The following is a 17,174-nucleotide window of genomic DNA, read 5'->3' as shown; positions in this document are numbered from 1 at the left end:
ACCATTGCCCGATCGCCCAGGGTAAGTAGTTTTTATTGTCGGGAGAGTACAAATTTCATTGCATTTGCTCGCCGGGCAAGTACAATGATCGCAAAAAAAAATTATTTATCACTCAAAATTACTTTAAAATCACCGACATTCGCTGAAAATGACCCACAAGCGTTGCCGGCGCCATTTTTGTTGTTTTGTACACATTCTCGCATGATTTGAAAAAGCTGCGTGATTTTCTGCTAGATGGCGTGATTTTTCTCTCCTTGGGGAGAGAATTCTGCAGAGCAGCAGCTGGATGATGAATTTAATCTATACTATAATACACGCTAGATTAAAAATGATCAGTCAGGGATTAGGAAAATAATAATAATAATTGTATGTGCACAGTGTAAATATTTCTATCATATAGCAGTCTTCACATTAAAAAATGTTCATGAAATTTTTTTCTCTTAGACATTGGAGTGGCGCATTTAAATGTTATAGAGCTAAATGTGTTAAATTGGTGAGTAGTAGTAGTGTAAGTTTTTAACCTGTCAAGTTTTTTTTTAGATTTTTAACATTACAATTTATATTTTTCCAAGCACACAACAGTTTAAAGCAAAGTTTAGTTGTAAAAGAATGTGAAGGAAGGATTGAAACGAATGTTAATACGGTAATGTAGGCTTGAGTTCATTATCTGACGCATGCATATAGACACCAGGAACCTGGAAACTTACTGAATTACAAAAAAACATTTAAAAACAAACATGTTTCATTGATATATATACAAAAATTAATATTAGGAACTATATTTATCAAACATTATACTGGGCAAGTAAAAATTGTTTCTGGGCAAATGAAAAGTGATATATATCCTCTCTAGGAGATCACCTTCATTCAAATGCCAACTGACATTCAAGCTGCAAAAAATGCTTTCAAATAATCTTGTTTGACAAAAAAAATAGAATTTAACAAACTAAATTATAACAGCAAGCAGAATTACACAGTTAGTTAGTTTATTTGGATATTTATTTACCTTTGGGATTAATAAAGGATTGGAATACACATCTAAGAATAAAAAGTGATGAAGTGATGTCAGTGAGCTATGGAAGCCGGAGGAGAGCACTGATGGAAAAAAAATCCAGAATTTTCACAAACAAAGTAAATAAAATAGTAAATATTATCTCTGCTATAGATAAATTAGTCTGAAATCTGACATATTGGAGCAAATTACAGAACGACATGCTCAGATTTCAGGTTGTCCACAGCTGTTTTTTTATTGAAATAAATGGTTAAAAAAATTAGATATATTTTATCATATGGTATACTGTTAAATTGAGCAAACAAACCAAAGAAATAATCTGTCTATTAAAAATGTTTTGGTTAAACTGCTATATTCTGTTTATAAATTAGTTTCATCTAATTGAAGTCTTTTATAGATCCCTTGATCCCATATTCTAAGGCATTCTATTGTGTTTTTAGAGAACTCTGTTAACATTGAATGGTTTTATTTTACTATCAATGTTTTATTACCAAGAGAGCTGAACTGCCAAATTATGTCAAAGAAAAATCAATAAAGATTTTATATCATTTTTAATCAGCTGAAATTTGTATTGCTGATTGATAATTAACCATAGCTGCAACTCTCATGTCAATTTTTGACCCAAAGGATGCTTTCTAGTTTAATTTTGAATTAAAAAATATATATAAAATCTGAATTTATTTTAAACTCTTAATATTTTTATCTATTACAGTAGCTAAACACTATGGATATTTTTGTTTATCAGAAATTTGTACTCTTATATTCCTCACTCTTTATCTTGCACTGAACCTGTTCAATTAAGCTAAGAGTTCCTTCAAATGGGAAGAAACTCTTCACATAGCTTCATCTGACCACCTGAATCAAACAAGATTAATAGTGAACATAACTCCCCCAAATAGAAAATAAGCCCAATCTATTCCTACTGAGAGGCTAATTGTTGATATGACTAAATAGACAACATTTGCAGAGTCAGTGTATCAAGATGAAGATGGCTGAAATGTAACAGCAGGGGGGAGTTTCACAAAAATGAAGTTAGAAATAATTCTTGGACTAGACTTTTAGGAGGTAATCGTTCCGTGTAGGGTCACCTCCTTCTGGTCATAGTTTTTTTTAAACAATATATAAATATATATATATATATAAATATATATAAACCTTTTGAACGTCACTGTTAAGGCATACACATTTAGCCAAAAATAAAGCAACCATCTTGTAAAGTGGGATTATTTTCACCTGTAAAACAGTCTCAGAGGTGTTTCAGTGACATATCAGAGATGCAAATCCAGAACTAGAGGTCTAACTTTTCTGCAAAGAATCTGGGTTTTACTGAGAAAGGTGCATGCAGAGTAAGTTTCCATAAAAATATGAGCGATGAAGATATAAATCAGCAGTTTTATAGTCCAGCTTTATGCTTAGAACTATTAAGCTCGGCTCATTTACGTGGAGAACTACATTAGACTCAGCAAAATGATGAAACAGCCAGAAACCAGTACAAAAGAGAATGGCTGCTGGTGGAACTTCCCTCAAGTACAACTTTTCTCTCTGCCTTTGCTTATTTCGCTGCTGAAATTACGCAGCAGGAGTTGCACTGCTTTTTATGAGCCAAGCTGTATGCAACAATAAAAATCAGTGTCAAACCACTATGGATCCACCCTCTGAACTGCTAATTGTTTAACTGAAATGAAGAATTACCCTCGATTAGTTAACTTAGTTGATGAGGGAGACAAAAAATTAGGTGCTTATCCGTTTATTTTATGTATTGATAGATTCAATATATCAAAGTCAAGATTAATGGTGCTATCGTGTGGTCCTGCAATTATGGTAAATACTAAAAGCCCTTATGAGATTTACACATGAACACCCACTCATGTTGTAATTTCCAATGGAAAGCTGGGAAAATTCTATGATACCAAAGTTGCCGAGATGCGGTAAACTTTCATCTTTCAGCATGGCAAAACTATTCTGTATGTCGAATACTGCATCTTTAAGCTTTCTCTCCTGTTGTTTGTAGCCTACACAAAGATGTGACATATATATCTAAAAAAAAAATTAATAGTGCTGAGTAAAAAAAAAATAGATTTAATCAATTTTGGATCTCTTCCTTTACATTTTTTCAAAATCGATGTTTAGGGAATGAGATGGAGTAGTTTTATAGTGATGCGTTTGAGGTTCAAATTCAAATGCTGACCCAAGTAACACACCGCACAGCAACCTGTCCCAACTGAAGTCTGATGTCTGGAACCATTTTGGATTTAAAACAGCTAAAGATAATGTACTGGATATGTGACATTAAGGTGACTTCCCACTACACTGATAATGGGTGGCGCCTCGCATCTCGTGCTACAGACCACCAAGATTACTTTGAGCCAGACAGCTGCAAATATAGCCAATAGGTTGATTGAAGACATTGACAAATGGGTGCTGACCATTAAACACCCTGTAGTTTTAACAGACAACGCTGCAAATATGGTTTGTGCATTAAAGATGCGTCTGCTTGCTCGTGTGAGGCTTCACTTTTTCACTTTTCACAAACAAGTTTGCACTTTTGAGAAAGTTTTGTTTGCATCTCAAGTTTAAACTGTCTGATTTATAAGTTTGCACTTTGTGTTTAATATGACAGGAAAAAGTTTAATATATGAGTATTTTGAAACACAGTTAAAACCGTTTTCATTATTGTAAAAACAGATCGAATCGAAATGAATCGATTTAGAACTGTATGAATCAAAATCAAATCCATTCAGGACTTTGGCCAAAATATCCAAATACATATGACCTTTTATATTTGTGTCATTTAAGAAATGACCCCTTATTTTATTTTATCAGATGTTCGCCAGCAGTCAGTCAGTGCAGTTGATTCATCCTCTTCTTCCTATAGCAGATGAATTAAGAAGTCTGCCTAACCCAAGTAGGTCAGGATAATCTTTGCATCCAACATGTTTCACTTTTCTACTACAACAAAAGCACTTGAACACAATGCAATAGTATTTTCTGCTTTACCAGGCCGCATGAAGGCAGCATTAGTTTACGATTTCAAACTAACATTGTGTAACATATTGAGATATTAGGGAAATAAAAACTTTTTCAGTGTGATTTGATGTTTTTTGTTTTTTTCTTTGTATGCTGTTTTATATTTACAAGTAAAATTGAACAGAAGATTCGTTTTGTGATAGTATTTATGGCATTTTAATCTAAGTATTTAACAAAAAGGTAAAGCTAAACAGCTGTCATTGACTCTGGATATACTTGATTTTCTAATTATCAATGAGGCTTTACTGACAGACAAAAACTTCAAGGTTTTTTTTTTCTGGAGGTTTTGTCTAAGCATTCAATTTAAGGTTTAACAGATTCTAATCTCCAAGGTCTATAAAACACTCAAAATCATATTTAATTAAATTTCATTTCACTTATCAAATTTACCAAACTTTGACCATTAAAGAAAACAAAATTGGGATAGGATAAAAGATAAAATAAAAGTAGTATATTTTAATGTAACAGGAAAAAACAAGATTAAAATATTTTCCTCACTCTTTAGCCCATGTATTTCTCTAGTGGCGTGTAAGACAATAGACATTCTTTTAAAACTGTTGAGATGGTTAATATAGCTAGATTAATTACAACTAGTTAATTTGATGTACAATGTCACATCCAGTATGTTTATGACAAAATAAGATCAACTGAATGACTTATCTGGTTAGCAGATATGTTATAAAGAGGGTTCTTAAAAATTTGATTCAAAGAGAATTTGTACTATTGTGCGTTGTGTATCAGAATGAAAAGTGAAGTTTTCTCTTTGCTTAAAAAAATTGATAAAAAAAATATCAGTTTTAAGAATTTCAGATCCAACATTTGAACCTTTGACCCCTCTGTTTCAGGACAGACTAGCCGACCAAACTGAACAGAGAAAACAACAGGACATAAACCATCTACAGGCACGTCTGTCTTCTCTGTTATCTGAGCAGCAGAGCAGCCTGGAAGGAACCATGGGAAAGAGCCAGGAAAAAGGTGGGTCCATTGTCCGAGCATCCTGCTGGATGTGACTGACGCTTGTGATTTTACCAGAACTCTTTTCCCTTTTTTTGTACATTATTTTATGAGTTTCTGGGAACATCCTTTTAGAGCATCCCACATACAGAACGCTTGGATAAAGCAATGACCTACCTTTATAAAACATTTCACATACGAGCAAACATAATAAAAACTGGGAGGATATGCCCTTATTTGCACTAAAGAATGTCTTAGTAAAATTATAAAATGAGCAGAAATGTTTGGATTAAATTGCCCTTTATTCTTTCCTACATTAAACATTTAAGAATACAGATATTTACAGGAAAATAGCAATTGATTGATAAGAACCTAGTTGTTTCCGAGCTACTAGCTTGAAAAGTGTAATGTGCAAAAAACTACTTTAATAACTGCTTTTCTTTAAGGTTACTTCAAAAAACCTTGTTAGACCTTTTAGATTGAGTCAAAATAAGCTTTTAACTTGTAGCAGCTCTGGTAGAGCAGAGATGGCATTAGCATCCTTTTACCTTTTGTTTGTACATTTCTTTCTAATTAGAGGAATTATTGTTAAATAGACCATAGTTTGAAAAAAAAAATTATAAGTTCAGTTCTTGCTTGTATTGATTAGGTATCCTTGACCTATCCTATCCGAACACACATACATTTCCTCATTCTACTTTAGATATATGACTTATTGAGAAGTTTGTGGATCAATAATATATATGTAAAATGTAATATACAAATATTAAAAAAAAGAATGTAAACTATATTAGTTTAAAATATGTTAGTGTTAATCAAGGCTGCTTGATGCACACTTGTTCACCATTTTTAACTTGTACTTAAAGAGCAACAGTTCAGTTAACAGTTCTTACATTTACTAATATCAATGGAAAAATGCTCTCAACAAGTTTGTCTGGGACTCTTCCAACATGATTTATTTTATGTTTAAATCCTTAAAAATCTGTTAATCAAAGTCTCCAGTGGTTGTAGTTTTATTCTTTGACACAGTGGTTTATTCTGTCCTTTTGTCTTGAGTGAACCACTCTGTCGCTCTCTGCAGCACAGCATTGTAGTGGTTTGCCTTTTTCTATTAAAAAGAACTTTCTCTGTAATGATTATTCATTTCTCCTCTTCTATAGCTCCTCTTTCATGTGGAGTCCCACAAGGCTCCATCCATGTCCTTCTTCTATTTTCACTGTATGTTGCCATTTTGAGCTCTCCTGACAAAGACACTCTTCCTCTGCTATTTATACAACCTACAGATCTACTTATCTCTAAAACATGTTGCTCTCCATTTTCTATTGGACTGTATTAATGCTGTCAGACAGTGGTTGGTGAAAAGGTTTTAGCTTTATATAATTCATCTAGTGACAGAGCCACTAAAATCTAACAATTAATAGTGCTTTCAAAATAAAACTGAATATGTGGTCAGGGGAAACTTTTCTGAGCTGTGTTTTTTTTTTTTTTATTATTATTATTATCCAAAAACCGGGGAAATTATATTAATGATTTTATCAACTCTACTTTCTATTATTAATATACTCTTTAGATTCATGTCTCTTAATTGAAGCTAAATCACCTAGGCCTTTATAAAATGCATTGTTGTCAGTTTGGCAGCTTTTTGGCTATATAGATGGAGTTTTCAGACAGCTCATGCAGTTTTTATTTTTATTTTTTGATTAATGAAAATTTTTATTTTGTCAATGGAGATGTTGGTGAGTACACTTTAAAGGCATTCATCATTTTGTGGTTGGTATCCATAGTGGACAGCGTCTCCTGCTGTGGGCAAAACCAACTTCCTGAGCTAAGTAACTAAGTAACTCCGCCATCTTTCACAGCAGATAGGTGACCCACCCCACTTCATGTCCACTTTGCAAATGAATCATGCATGACCAAAACTGCCAACATTTAGGACAGCCACTATTTCTTCTTTCCTTACTGAGGAGTTGATAGTGCCAGAATACAGCTGTCCATTTATATAACTAATACCTTTCAACTTGTGCACACAACCTCACTTTTATATTCTTTACACTTGCCTCCTGTTCATTTTACATTGCTTTGGAACTTGTACCATCCATCCTTAAATCTATAAATGGGCTCACACAACCTTATATATATCTAAACCTTTTTATTGGTTGTGCGTGCATTAGCAAATCCTCTATCTTGATCTTCATCAGGTTTAACTGGAGATTTAACACTGGGATGACCGGATCTTTTTGGTGAACTGGGACCACCTTCATTTGTTTCTTCATGACATCATTGAACTGGGCCATTTTAGAGGCAAACTGAAGATTTGATCAGAAATGCTGAATTATTTTGTTTTCTGTAATCTAAGTGTCTTTTATTGTTACATACCATGGTCTACTTCTGGGGGATTTTTTGAAGTGTTTTATAAATTAACAAGTAAATGTATAATCAGTGTTAGGTTACAATTGCCTGTATTGGGCCTTGCTATATGCCGTAATTCTACACAGGACAGAGGCAGATTAAAGTGTTGAAGAGCTGTAAAATCTAATGGAAAGTCAAGGTGAAGCTAAAAGCTGTATGAGTTGGTTACTGATTACCTCTTTGTTAAATCAATAGATTCAGAAACAAAGTTTTGCATATTTTTGATTAATAATGAATATCCATATCATTTTGTGTTATGACCTTTAACTCATAATAAAATAGGATAGCAAACTAACTGTAAGTTAATTGAATTTCTTGTATCTGCCTCTTTTCAGAGAATTCACACCAAAAAAAACAGCTTTCTAAGAAAAAAAGCAATAAACAGGCACAAGGTATTCAGCTCTGACACCAGCTTTCTGTGAATAAGGTTACTTTGTCCCTTCGAAATGATCAGACTGTCTGCTCACCTTTTAGCACTATTATTCTTTAATTTAGCGAGGCGGATGTTGCCAGGGACTTGACAAAGAGATGCAGGATTAATGCAATTCAATGCTTTCAGTGACTGGCCAAATTATGAAAATACAAAATGTCTTTGTTTTTAATGTGAGAGCACTGAGCGACGTTTCACAAGCCCACAAAGGCAGACGGCAGCTCTTTGGCAATAAGCCTTGAATCATAAAAAAAGGAGCATATTAGAGATTCAGCTGATAGAGGAATACATGAAAATAATGCTGTTGATTCAGTGGAGTAAACACAGACATTTTTGACATATTCACACTGTGTATTTATTTTTTTGTTTTCCATTTATGGTGCAGGGGGAAAGATCATTAAAATCATTTTTGAATAATTACAATCAGCAATGATCAATGCTCAGCAGTTTAACTAAGACCAACTTGTACCATTGAAATTTGTTTGATTAATATATATATATATAGCAAGAAAAGGATCATATTTCAATGTACTGTAATTTGTGAATTTGAGTAAAATGATTAATTAGAAGAGATATTTAACAAGATTGATTCTCGTATTTTAGAACATTTTTAAATTGCATTCCTTCTCCATCAAAGGGAGGTGAATTGAAGAATTGAATAAAAGAATATTGAATTTGAAATCTGATGATACTTATTCAATGCAATCCTACTGTGAGAATCTTGTGAGTGTCCTTTTCTTGGAAGAACTGAAAGTGCGTGCTGCCAGAGACCATAAAGCCTTGGATTATGGGTCAATCATGTCTCAGTCTCTGCTTGCTGATCTTTTGCATTAAGATATGTGTTTTAAAAGCAATTTTTTTGTATGATGGAAGCATGTCTTTGCAGGTTTTAGGTTTACATCCCTGCATATTGGAGCTGCAGCCAGTGAAAATAAGAGCTACTGCAGTTTTGTGACTGAACACCGGCTGTGCACTCGGCAGCTAAAGACAAGAACCAGATGTTCTTGGGTGGGAGTTATACAGTTTTTATTTCCAGTACGATGGTGATATCAGATTGAATGCATGTCACTTTTCTTATGAACTACGGACAGTGAAAATCTCCATTAAAGCCAGTATGCAGATGTGTCTTCAGAGGGCAGATTCACAGACATAAATCTCTTGCTGTATTCTCTGTGGCTCATCTTTAATCCCTCCCTGTGAACCTAACAGCTCACTGCCAACTTGACCTCTACACCATAAGCCTATTCATGTCAATCTGACACTTGGTGCTGATGGGAACAGATCCACTTTGCTCCTGACAGGAACAAGGGATTTTACCATAATGAACACTCCAGTTCCCCCAGTTCCACAGCGAAGCCAATGAGTCAGGTCTGCAGGCCCATTTAAATAATGAGAATGAGACTAACTATGTGCAATAGACACAAGAATCCAATAAAAGGCCTGCCAGTCATTGTTACTGATCGCATGTCTATCTGCTGAGGAGGAGTGTGACCATTAGACCCACTGTCAGCAGCAGCAGTGAAGCCTCTGAATGCAGCCCTGCGGGTATTATTGCAGCAGCTCCATTAAAATGCTTTTGTTTTCTTCCTGTTTCACCCTCTGTGTTTTAGTTTTACTTACAGTGTTATTCTGCGTCTCCACTCCCTGCCGCTGAATATTAATGTCCCCTATGCTAATGTCCCCGCACCAGCTGAGGTCGACCAAGCTCCTCCTCTGAATGTTAATCCGCCTTTTTATACATTTGCATACGCTTAAGTGTCGAATTCCCCCACAAATCAGTGCGGCCACCTCTGAACGCGGAGGTCTGTGCCCTCTGCGCGACAGCACAGAAACAATGTGGTCGCACTGTATGCGTGGCATCAAACCCACATCAGAGCCTGTTTAGATTGCCAGGTCAGAGCAGGTTCACATTCACTAAAATGAAGGTAATGGGATAGCAGTCAGTCTGGCGCAGAAATACAGCCAGGCAGGTAATAAGTATGAGTGGAGTAGGTAATAAGGTTGGGATAGAAACAGACCCTGAGTAATCACAGCACCAAGGTCTGTTTTAGTGGCAGCAGACTTTTCAGTTCAAAGGTGAGCCCCGATCCCAGATAAACATACAATCAACTGTTCTGTTAGCCTTTATTAGGCCATATTTCCATGAGACTACAGGCCAGGTGAAAAGGTTTTTACCAAGAAAAGAAACAATCCCATAAAAGACTGAAGCTTAGGGCTGCAGATACCAATAATTTTCCAAATTGATTAGTCTTTTTCGATTATAATCGGTTTGCAAAAGGTTCCTTAAAGAAGAAAAAAAAATGAAAAGAGGTGAAACTAAAGATTTTCCACTTGTGGAGTTCTGGATAGAGCATATTGACAGGAGAAAAATATTTTTCTATCTTGAATTCAAAATGTTTCCATATTTCTTTTACAATTTTGGTATAATTGCTGCTCAAGGTAGGTTGCTCTGTCAGCTGAAGGAACGTTTTACAGTCTCTACACTCCAGTTAACGATTAATCGATTATCCCTTATCTTAAATTTGGAGAAATTTTAATAATTACGTACAATATTGCTTAATTTAATGTGTTTATTTGGTAAGTTCCTTAAAAAAGCAAAAACTAAGTAAAAAGTTTGACTTGCAGCTACAGCTTATTCTATTTCCACACTGACTAAAGCTCAAGAAACACTTTACATCAAAAAGTTGACCGTTAGGTTACATGTACAGATAAACCGAGTTATGGGAGTATTACAGTAATAGCATTTTTGATTCTGGTTATGGACGTAACCAAGCTAGAAATACCTAATTTATTCCGATTTTAGTAAAAATAGATCTTATTTTTGTTTTACTAATTATTTAGTTAAAATTTACTTTACATTTAGAATATACAAGAGGCATTGGTGTTGTTTATATTGTAGAAGAAAAAAGCCCAATGATATAATTTAATTGAATTAACACCAGTAACAGGTTATAATTTAATCAAAAATAAAGCATCAATAAATTAATGGATTACTTGGTAAAGAGAATAATCCAAAATATATAGATCTTCAAGCTACATTCACACTGTGTCCTTTTGTGAGAGGCTCAGGATATCAAAAGTAAACTTTATATTTAAGATGAGTGAAAACGTAAAAAACATTTGGTGTAATTTTCTGTATTTGGAGAATCACATTTGATGTGTTCTCAATTTTTATAATAGTGAAATGATTAATCTACCTTGACAATGCTTGGTATGCTCATTTTGCAATAATAATAGCTGCATCAATCAGTAAAAAATACAGCCTGCTGTTAGTTGGAGCCTTTTTAAGCATTCAGCATGTTGAGGTAATTGAATTTTCATCAGCGCAGACAGAGTCCCTGCTTAGCATAGAAATGTTAATACTTATTTGCTGCTGTGATTCTTATACAAAACTGAATTGGTATATATATGTAGTTAGCACAACATACTCATTAGTGATTCTTATGTTTAACGCATGTGAGGAATAAACATCTTGACTGAAGATGAAAGTGGATACTTGACTAGGGAGGGTTTTTTAGACGAATTTCAGTCAACCACTAAGTACTGTACCTATTCTTGTAAAATCACACAATATTTCCCTATCTTGAAGAATCCTTGTTTAACACGAACGGAGTAGAGGTTACATGTCAGACCTGAACAGTTTGAGGACATCAGAAGCCGCTGGAACAGTAAACAAAGCAAGAATGTTTAACAGAAAGTTCTTGAGAATTTTTCTACACCTTCCAAAAATGAATGCTGAGTAAACTATTAGTGACGCAAAATGCAAAGCCAGTGAAGGGAATACTTCTGCTGTGCTAAAAGACCTCGTTAGGGGCAATATATTGTTTACTAAATGGTGGAAACATTTTTCTACAGCCTTAGATCCACAGCCAGGACGCCAGCATTCAATGTCCAATAGAATCCGTGGGCTATTTTCTGCAGCCAGCAAAAGGAGAGATGAAATGTTTGTAATGTTTGACAGCAAGAGTGACAATAGCATCTGCATCCTCATCTTTTCTGTTCCAGGTAAGTCAGCCTAGTGTTAAAGATGACAGCATTATACAGAAAATAGGTACCACTGAGTACCGACACCGTTTGCCAAGCACGGATTATTATTGTGGATTATTCTCAAATGTACCTTTAATATATAACATTTTTCATCTTTCTCTAACCGTAGAACTTTTTGTTAAGTTGAAAGATGTTTTCATTTTTTCCATAAGGAGGTTGCAAAACTAATAAACAAATCAGTTTTGACATAATCAAAACTGTGTAACTGAAAGATTTTTGCTATTTTAAAAACAAAGGATACCTGTTTAATACCATCGAAGAGCATAACTTGCAAAGACTCAAAGGAATTCTAAATTCAAGGCGTGAATGAAGTTGTTTTCAGCTTCTATGAAAACAGAACTCTTCTGCTTAAAAAAATTGAATCCTAATGGGACCTGAATTTTTGTTACCTGCCACTTCAAATTCCCGCTTTTTTGATCCCATTCAAAAATGCAATTTTTTTTTGTTACTTTTTTTACAAGCTGTACTTGTTACAAGTTAATTATAACTTGCTAATAAGCTACAGGTGTGATAGTTGCTATCATTAAACAAAAATGACCAGGGCAGGACAGGTGACACAGCACAGATCCAGAAATTAAGGGAAACTGTCATGGAAGTCCTGACGCTGAATTTCTGTTCTACATATTTGATTCATTATTACAGCAGCAAAATCACTGGGTGTCAGGAGCAGCTCATTCATGGCAGGTTTCACAGAATTCTATTTTTAATTTGTGATCGTCGTCGTAGAATGGGTGCTGCAAGCCGAGGGAGAGGATGTGCTCTGTGTGCCATGACCCACTGTATGGTGGCAGGAAGCATTGCTAAGCAAGAGACGGCTCAGGTATGACTTCACTACGTTCAAATCGTTGCGGACCCGACTATAGCAGCTTGTTAAATCCTAAAAGGCATATTTTTTCCCTGTAGTTATGTTGGATTGATGCTGCTGCCTCGTATTCACTCCCAAAGCAAAGAGAGGCAGAGTCTGTTTGAATGCTTGGTCCTGTCTTTTGGTCCAAAGAATAATCACACTTGCACAAAAGGTCCAGGTCAAGGGAGGACCAAACGTGTGGGGTGTAAATAAACCCTCACCACAACTGACTGTTAAGCAGAAAAAGAATAGGCCATGAAAGCAATTATTAGCTCTAGATCTGCACTACAGTATGTTGTATATCTCTATGCACATATGCACATCCAGTTAAACAAATACCCTTTACGCTGTAAGAGGAAAACCTTATTTATATGAATATGTCTATAGTCAAATGTAAATTTCCATACTCATAGACACAAATGAAAAAACTGATGCATTTATAATGTCAGACAAACAATCTAGAATTAATACAACATCTGTGATGCAACAAATACTGCCGGACTAACATTATTTATACTTAATTGCACATTACAAAATAATCTAAAATAGAATATCTAATTATCCAGGAGTATTTATTGTGTTTTTGCAAAAGGTAAGTCTTCATGCAATACTGGCCTGAATAATAATTCATATGCCTATTATAAACTGGTAAAATTTAAAAACAGGACTAAGATCACTTAACTTTTGGAGCATTTTCCCAAGAGGCAGTACCACCTCAAGGATGATTAGTAAGAACGCTGGTTAAATACTAACTTATGACAGCAGAAAATGGCAATAGTCCTTCGTCATTTTGGGCCAAATCATGTACAGTCTGAAGTTTTTGCTGAACACCCCAACAGCTTATTTTTCATCAAACGAAACATCTTTTTATAAGCTTAATATTCTACTGAATGGACAAAGCAACCACAGCGCCAATAATGTATGCCATTGGACACTGAAAAGAAACACCCACAAACAAATGTATCTTACCCAATCTACTTTTTAACTTCTACCTGGAAATAAACAACATTTCTCCCAGGAGTCAACAATTTTTTTTTTTATGGAATTTCTATGAATTGAGAAAGCTCAGTGATAAAAGAGGCAGAATACTGCCTTATCATGCATGGGTCATCATCACCAAGGGACCTGCAGCTAACTACGCTTTACAGGTCCCAGCATCTGGAAAGTATCACATTAATCCTGCTAAAAGTCGTAGGTGAAATAAAGGACTCAAAAAATACCACCTCTATTATTTTTTCTAAATGCAGCAGTATGGGGTACAAATAGGGGTTTGTTTACATGGGGATAATTATGATACAATTATGTTAAAAGCCTAAACTTCCCTATATAGCACATCTGGATTCAAATGTCTAAACTCAAGGCTTTTATTTCCCAGCTAAAGAACTAAAGAACAGATTTTCCTCCTCATTATGTTCAGAAGTCAAATAATATAAACGACGCATATGATATCCTGATTGCTTCAATACAGAAGTAAAAAGGAAAAGGACGAGGTCATGCAACTCCAAGCAGCATTCATACAAAAAGTGATAGCTTATATTAATTTTAAATTACATAATTTTGCAGGAGAAAATAATTGTTCAAACTGCAGTGCAGGAAGACCTGCGAAAACGTCTAAAAACGTGTGTCTACATGCCCATGCATGCGAGACTGTGTGCGAGTGTGCGTGGTGATTGCACTTGGTTTCTGGGTATGTGTGCTACAGGAGTTGAGGTCCACTGGGGCTTCATATGAATAATGCATCAGACTGAGGCTGCTGCTGCTGCATCTCAGCAACATTGACTTGATCGGTCTGCTTAAAGTTGCAGGTTCCTACTCTTGAAAGTCAACATCATCCTGGAGGCAGCAGTAACTCAGCAAGAGCTCAAATTTAGAAAATGCCTAAATGACTGCAAAAAGCAGGATTCTGCTACAAGCTTTAAATTAAGTTTTGTAATGTTTCTAAATAGATATTGAATTAAAAATAACATGATGAACCTATTGTTGATTATTACAGTGACTATATTCATTTATTTATTTTTTAGCTTTGGGAATGTATTCTATCACTGTTAAATCAGGTGTTGCCCAAGGCGACTGAGAAGGTCCATACACTGCAAAAACTATCTAGAAACAAGTAAAAAAAATCTTAAATTAAGTATATTTAGCCAAAATTTGAGCAGGTAAACAAGATGATTTGACAATGGAATGACTATGTTTACTCTTAAAATAAGATAATTATATAATATCGACTTGTTATAAGACAAAGCAATTGTTTTTTCTTATTTTAAATGTAAATTGTCCTGCTCTATTGGCCAAGTGTCTCTCTTACTTCCTCAATTCAAGAAAAAATGCAGTTATTTTAGGAAAAAGTGACTTATTTAGATTAAAATTGTTTTGCAGTGTACAACTGACCACAGCTTTCATTGGTAATCAGAAATTTAATGAACATTTCCTTTAATGTTAATTCCATATAGAGAAAGATTAATTTAAGATTAATCTTTGTGTGCTTTGCTTGATCTTTTAGATATCTTGTATTCAAGTTTTTTCGACTTTCCTGCAACTACACGCAGCAATTTTTTGAAAAAAATAATACAAACACAATTTTTTTTTTTCAGATTTTCAAGTTGAATCTTGAAACAATACATATAATTTAACTAAAAAAATTTATTTTTAAAGAATCCGGAAAAAAAAGTCAATATTATGCTAATTATATGAAATAATTATCTTCTATAATTTCTTTTAGGATGCCTGTCTCTTATTTTTTTTTTTAACTGACATATGTCAGACAAACTTTTAATCTAGATTCACACACGTGTGATCACGCGCCAGCTGTTGGAGACAGATGTTGGTGGTATAGCTCACAGAGGGATCAGCGAAAGGTTCAGGCTGGATGACACTGTGCGCAAAACACGCATGGAAGCATCAGGAGACCGACATCAGATTAATCCATCCCCATGTGCAATCAGAAATCCGCAATCAGACCCACTTTTATCAGAGAAACTTTCGTTTAAACTGGCTGAATCGTGGACTTTATTGTTTATTTGCTTTTGCTGTTTGTTTGCTTCTAAAACAAACTTTATGGAAATATGTAAAAAACCCAGGCGATATGTAAATATATGCAAATTAAATAGGTTACCTGAGGTGATACCCCTACTTTGCCTCAGTCACTGCAGTTTAGATGAATAGTTTTCCCTGCTTCTTTTTTTAATGTTTTAAATCCAACAATTCATCTTTTTTTTTTTTTTTTTGCGCTTCACCTTTTAAAACCAGACTTTATACTAAAGTGTGTCCAATCTTGGATTAATTGGAGTTTCCCGTCAATCAATGTAAGGGGAATCACAGGTGACACTTGGAAAAAAAAGAGCAGTTTAATATATTAAATTATCACATGAAAGCCACTTTCCTATTTAATATTATGACTAAAAGTGTCACTATGTAATCATTGGTGCTACATGTTTGGAGCGTGGACTTTACAAGCTGCTGTTTACTTTTACCCCAGGAATGTTTGGCACTTTGGCATCCCATTCTCCTTCTCCTAACCCTCCTCTCTCCTCCCTCCTTCTCCCCGTGGTGGATCTCCCTAACTCTCCCTCTCCCAGGGTCCAGTCTTCGCCTGGCGGCTTCCTGCGTCCGGCGGACTCACCTCAGTGCGCGCCTGCAGCCGCTTGTTCATCTCGTAGATCCGATACTCGGGCTGGACCATGTAGGGCGAGTGTCTTCTGTAGAAAGGTCCGAACGGAGAGGAGTAGAAGGGGTCGTGGGTCGGGTTGGACATGGTGGCTCCTGGCGATGCGCACGGCGCGATTTCAACATCCAGCGGGCACAGCAGCGCACATGGGAGCGCGATGCTCTCCGAGAAGCCCCGGTTAGGAAGCAGCCGCTATCGAGGCTGAGCTGCACTCTGCAACTTGGCCTGCCTGCTTCCCTGCTATAGCGTGGTGCTGAAGGAGAGGGGAGGGAGGGAAGCGAGGGGGGAGGAGGGGGGAGAGCGGCGGTGGGTGTGGGGAGGGGGGTTGAATTGAACGGGGGAGGAGGGAAGCCAGTTTCCTGTTCCCTCAAGACCTACTCTTAGTTTTGCACTCTTGCAAAGTTGACTGTGTGCTGTTGCACGCCTCTCTTTCTTTGTGTGTTTTCATATCCAAAACAATTCTGTTATTTATAATCCAACATTCAAATGGCTCATTGAAGTGAAAAGCTGTAATTCATATGGAATTCCTATGAATATTTCCAGCATTTTGCATGATGTAAAGGTGTGTTAATGTAAATGAAACCAGAGCAGGATTTAGGAGGATGTGGTACTCTGGACTCAGGGTGGTACTAGAAGGGGGGCAGAGGTGGCCATGGCCAACTTTAACCAATCTGTGGCCACCCCTACCATTTTTTTTCATCATACTACTAACAGTGGCAGCAGTAATACTCTTAAGTGATACTACAGTAATACTCTCAATACAACATTTTAATCTTTCATAGAT

The 17,174-nt window shown here is 35.6% G+C and overlaps 1 protein-coding gene across 3 annotated transcripts in view; it reads right to left on the bottom strand.

The window, feature by feature from the left end:
* Window positions 1–16,615, bottom strand: part of ldb2 (LIM domain binding 2) — a 96,859-nt gene extending 80,244 nt beyond the window's left edge. For all 3 annotated transcript variants that reach the window (XM_015402090.1, XM_015402092.1, XM_015402093.1), the window contains exon 1: window positions 16,346–16,615. In XM_015402090.1, the coding sequence (XP_015257576.1) occupies window positions 16,346–16,477 (132 nt within the window). In that variant the 5' untranslated portion in view covers window positions 16,478–16,615. The remainder of the gene's footprint in view (window positions 1–16,345) is intronic.
* Window positions 16,616–17,174: the final 559 nt, after the last annotated feature.

This window comes from Cyprinodon variegatus, unplaced genomic scaffold (genome assembly GCF_000732505.1).
Source record: "Cyprinodon variegatus isolate N-32 unplaced genomic scaffold, C_variegatus-1.0 Scaffold1298, whole genome shotgun sequence".
In the NCBI taxonomy this organism is placed as follows: domain Eukaryota; kingdom Metazoa; phylum Chordata; class Actinopteri; order Cyprinodontiformes; family Cyprinodontidae; genus Cyprinodon; species Cyprinodon variegatus.
This window is presented reverse-complemented; position numbering and strand designations above follow the sequence as displayed.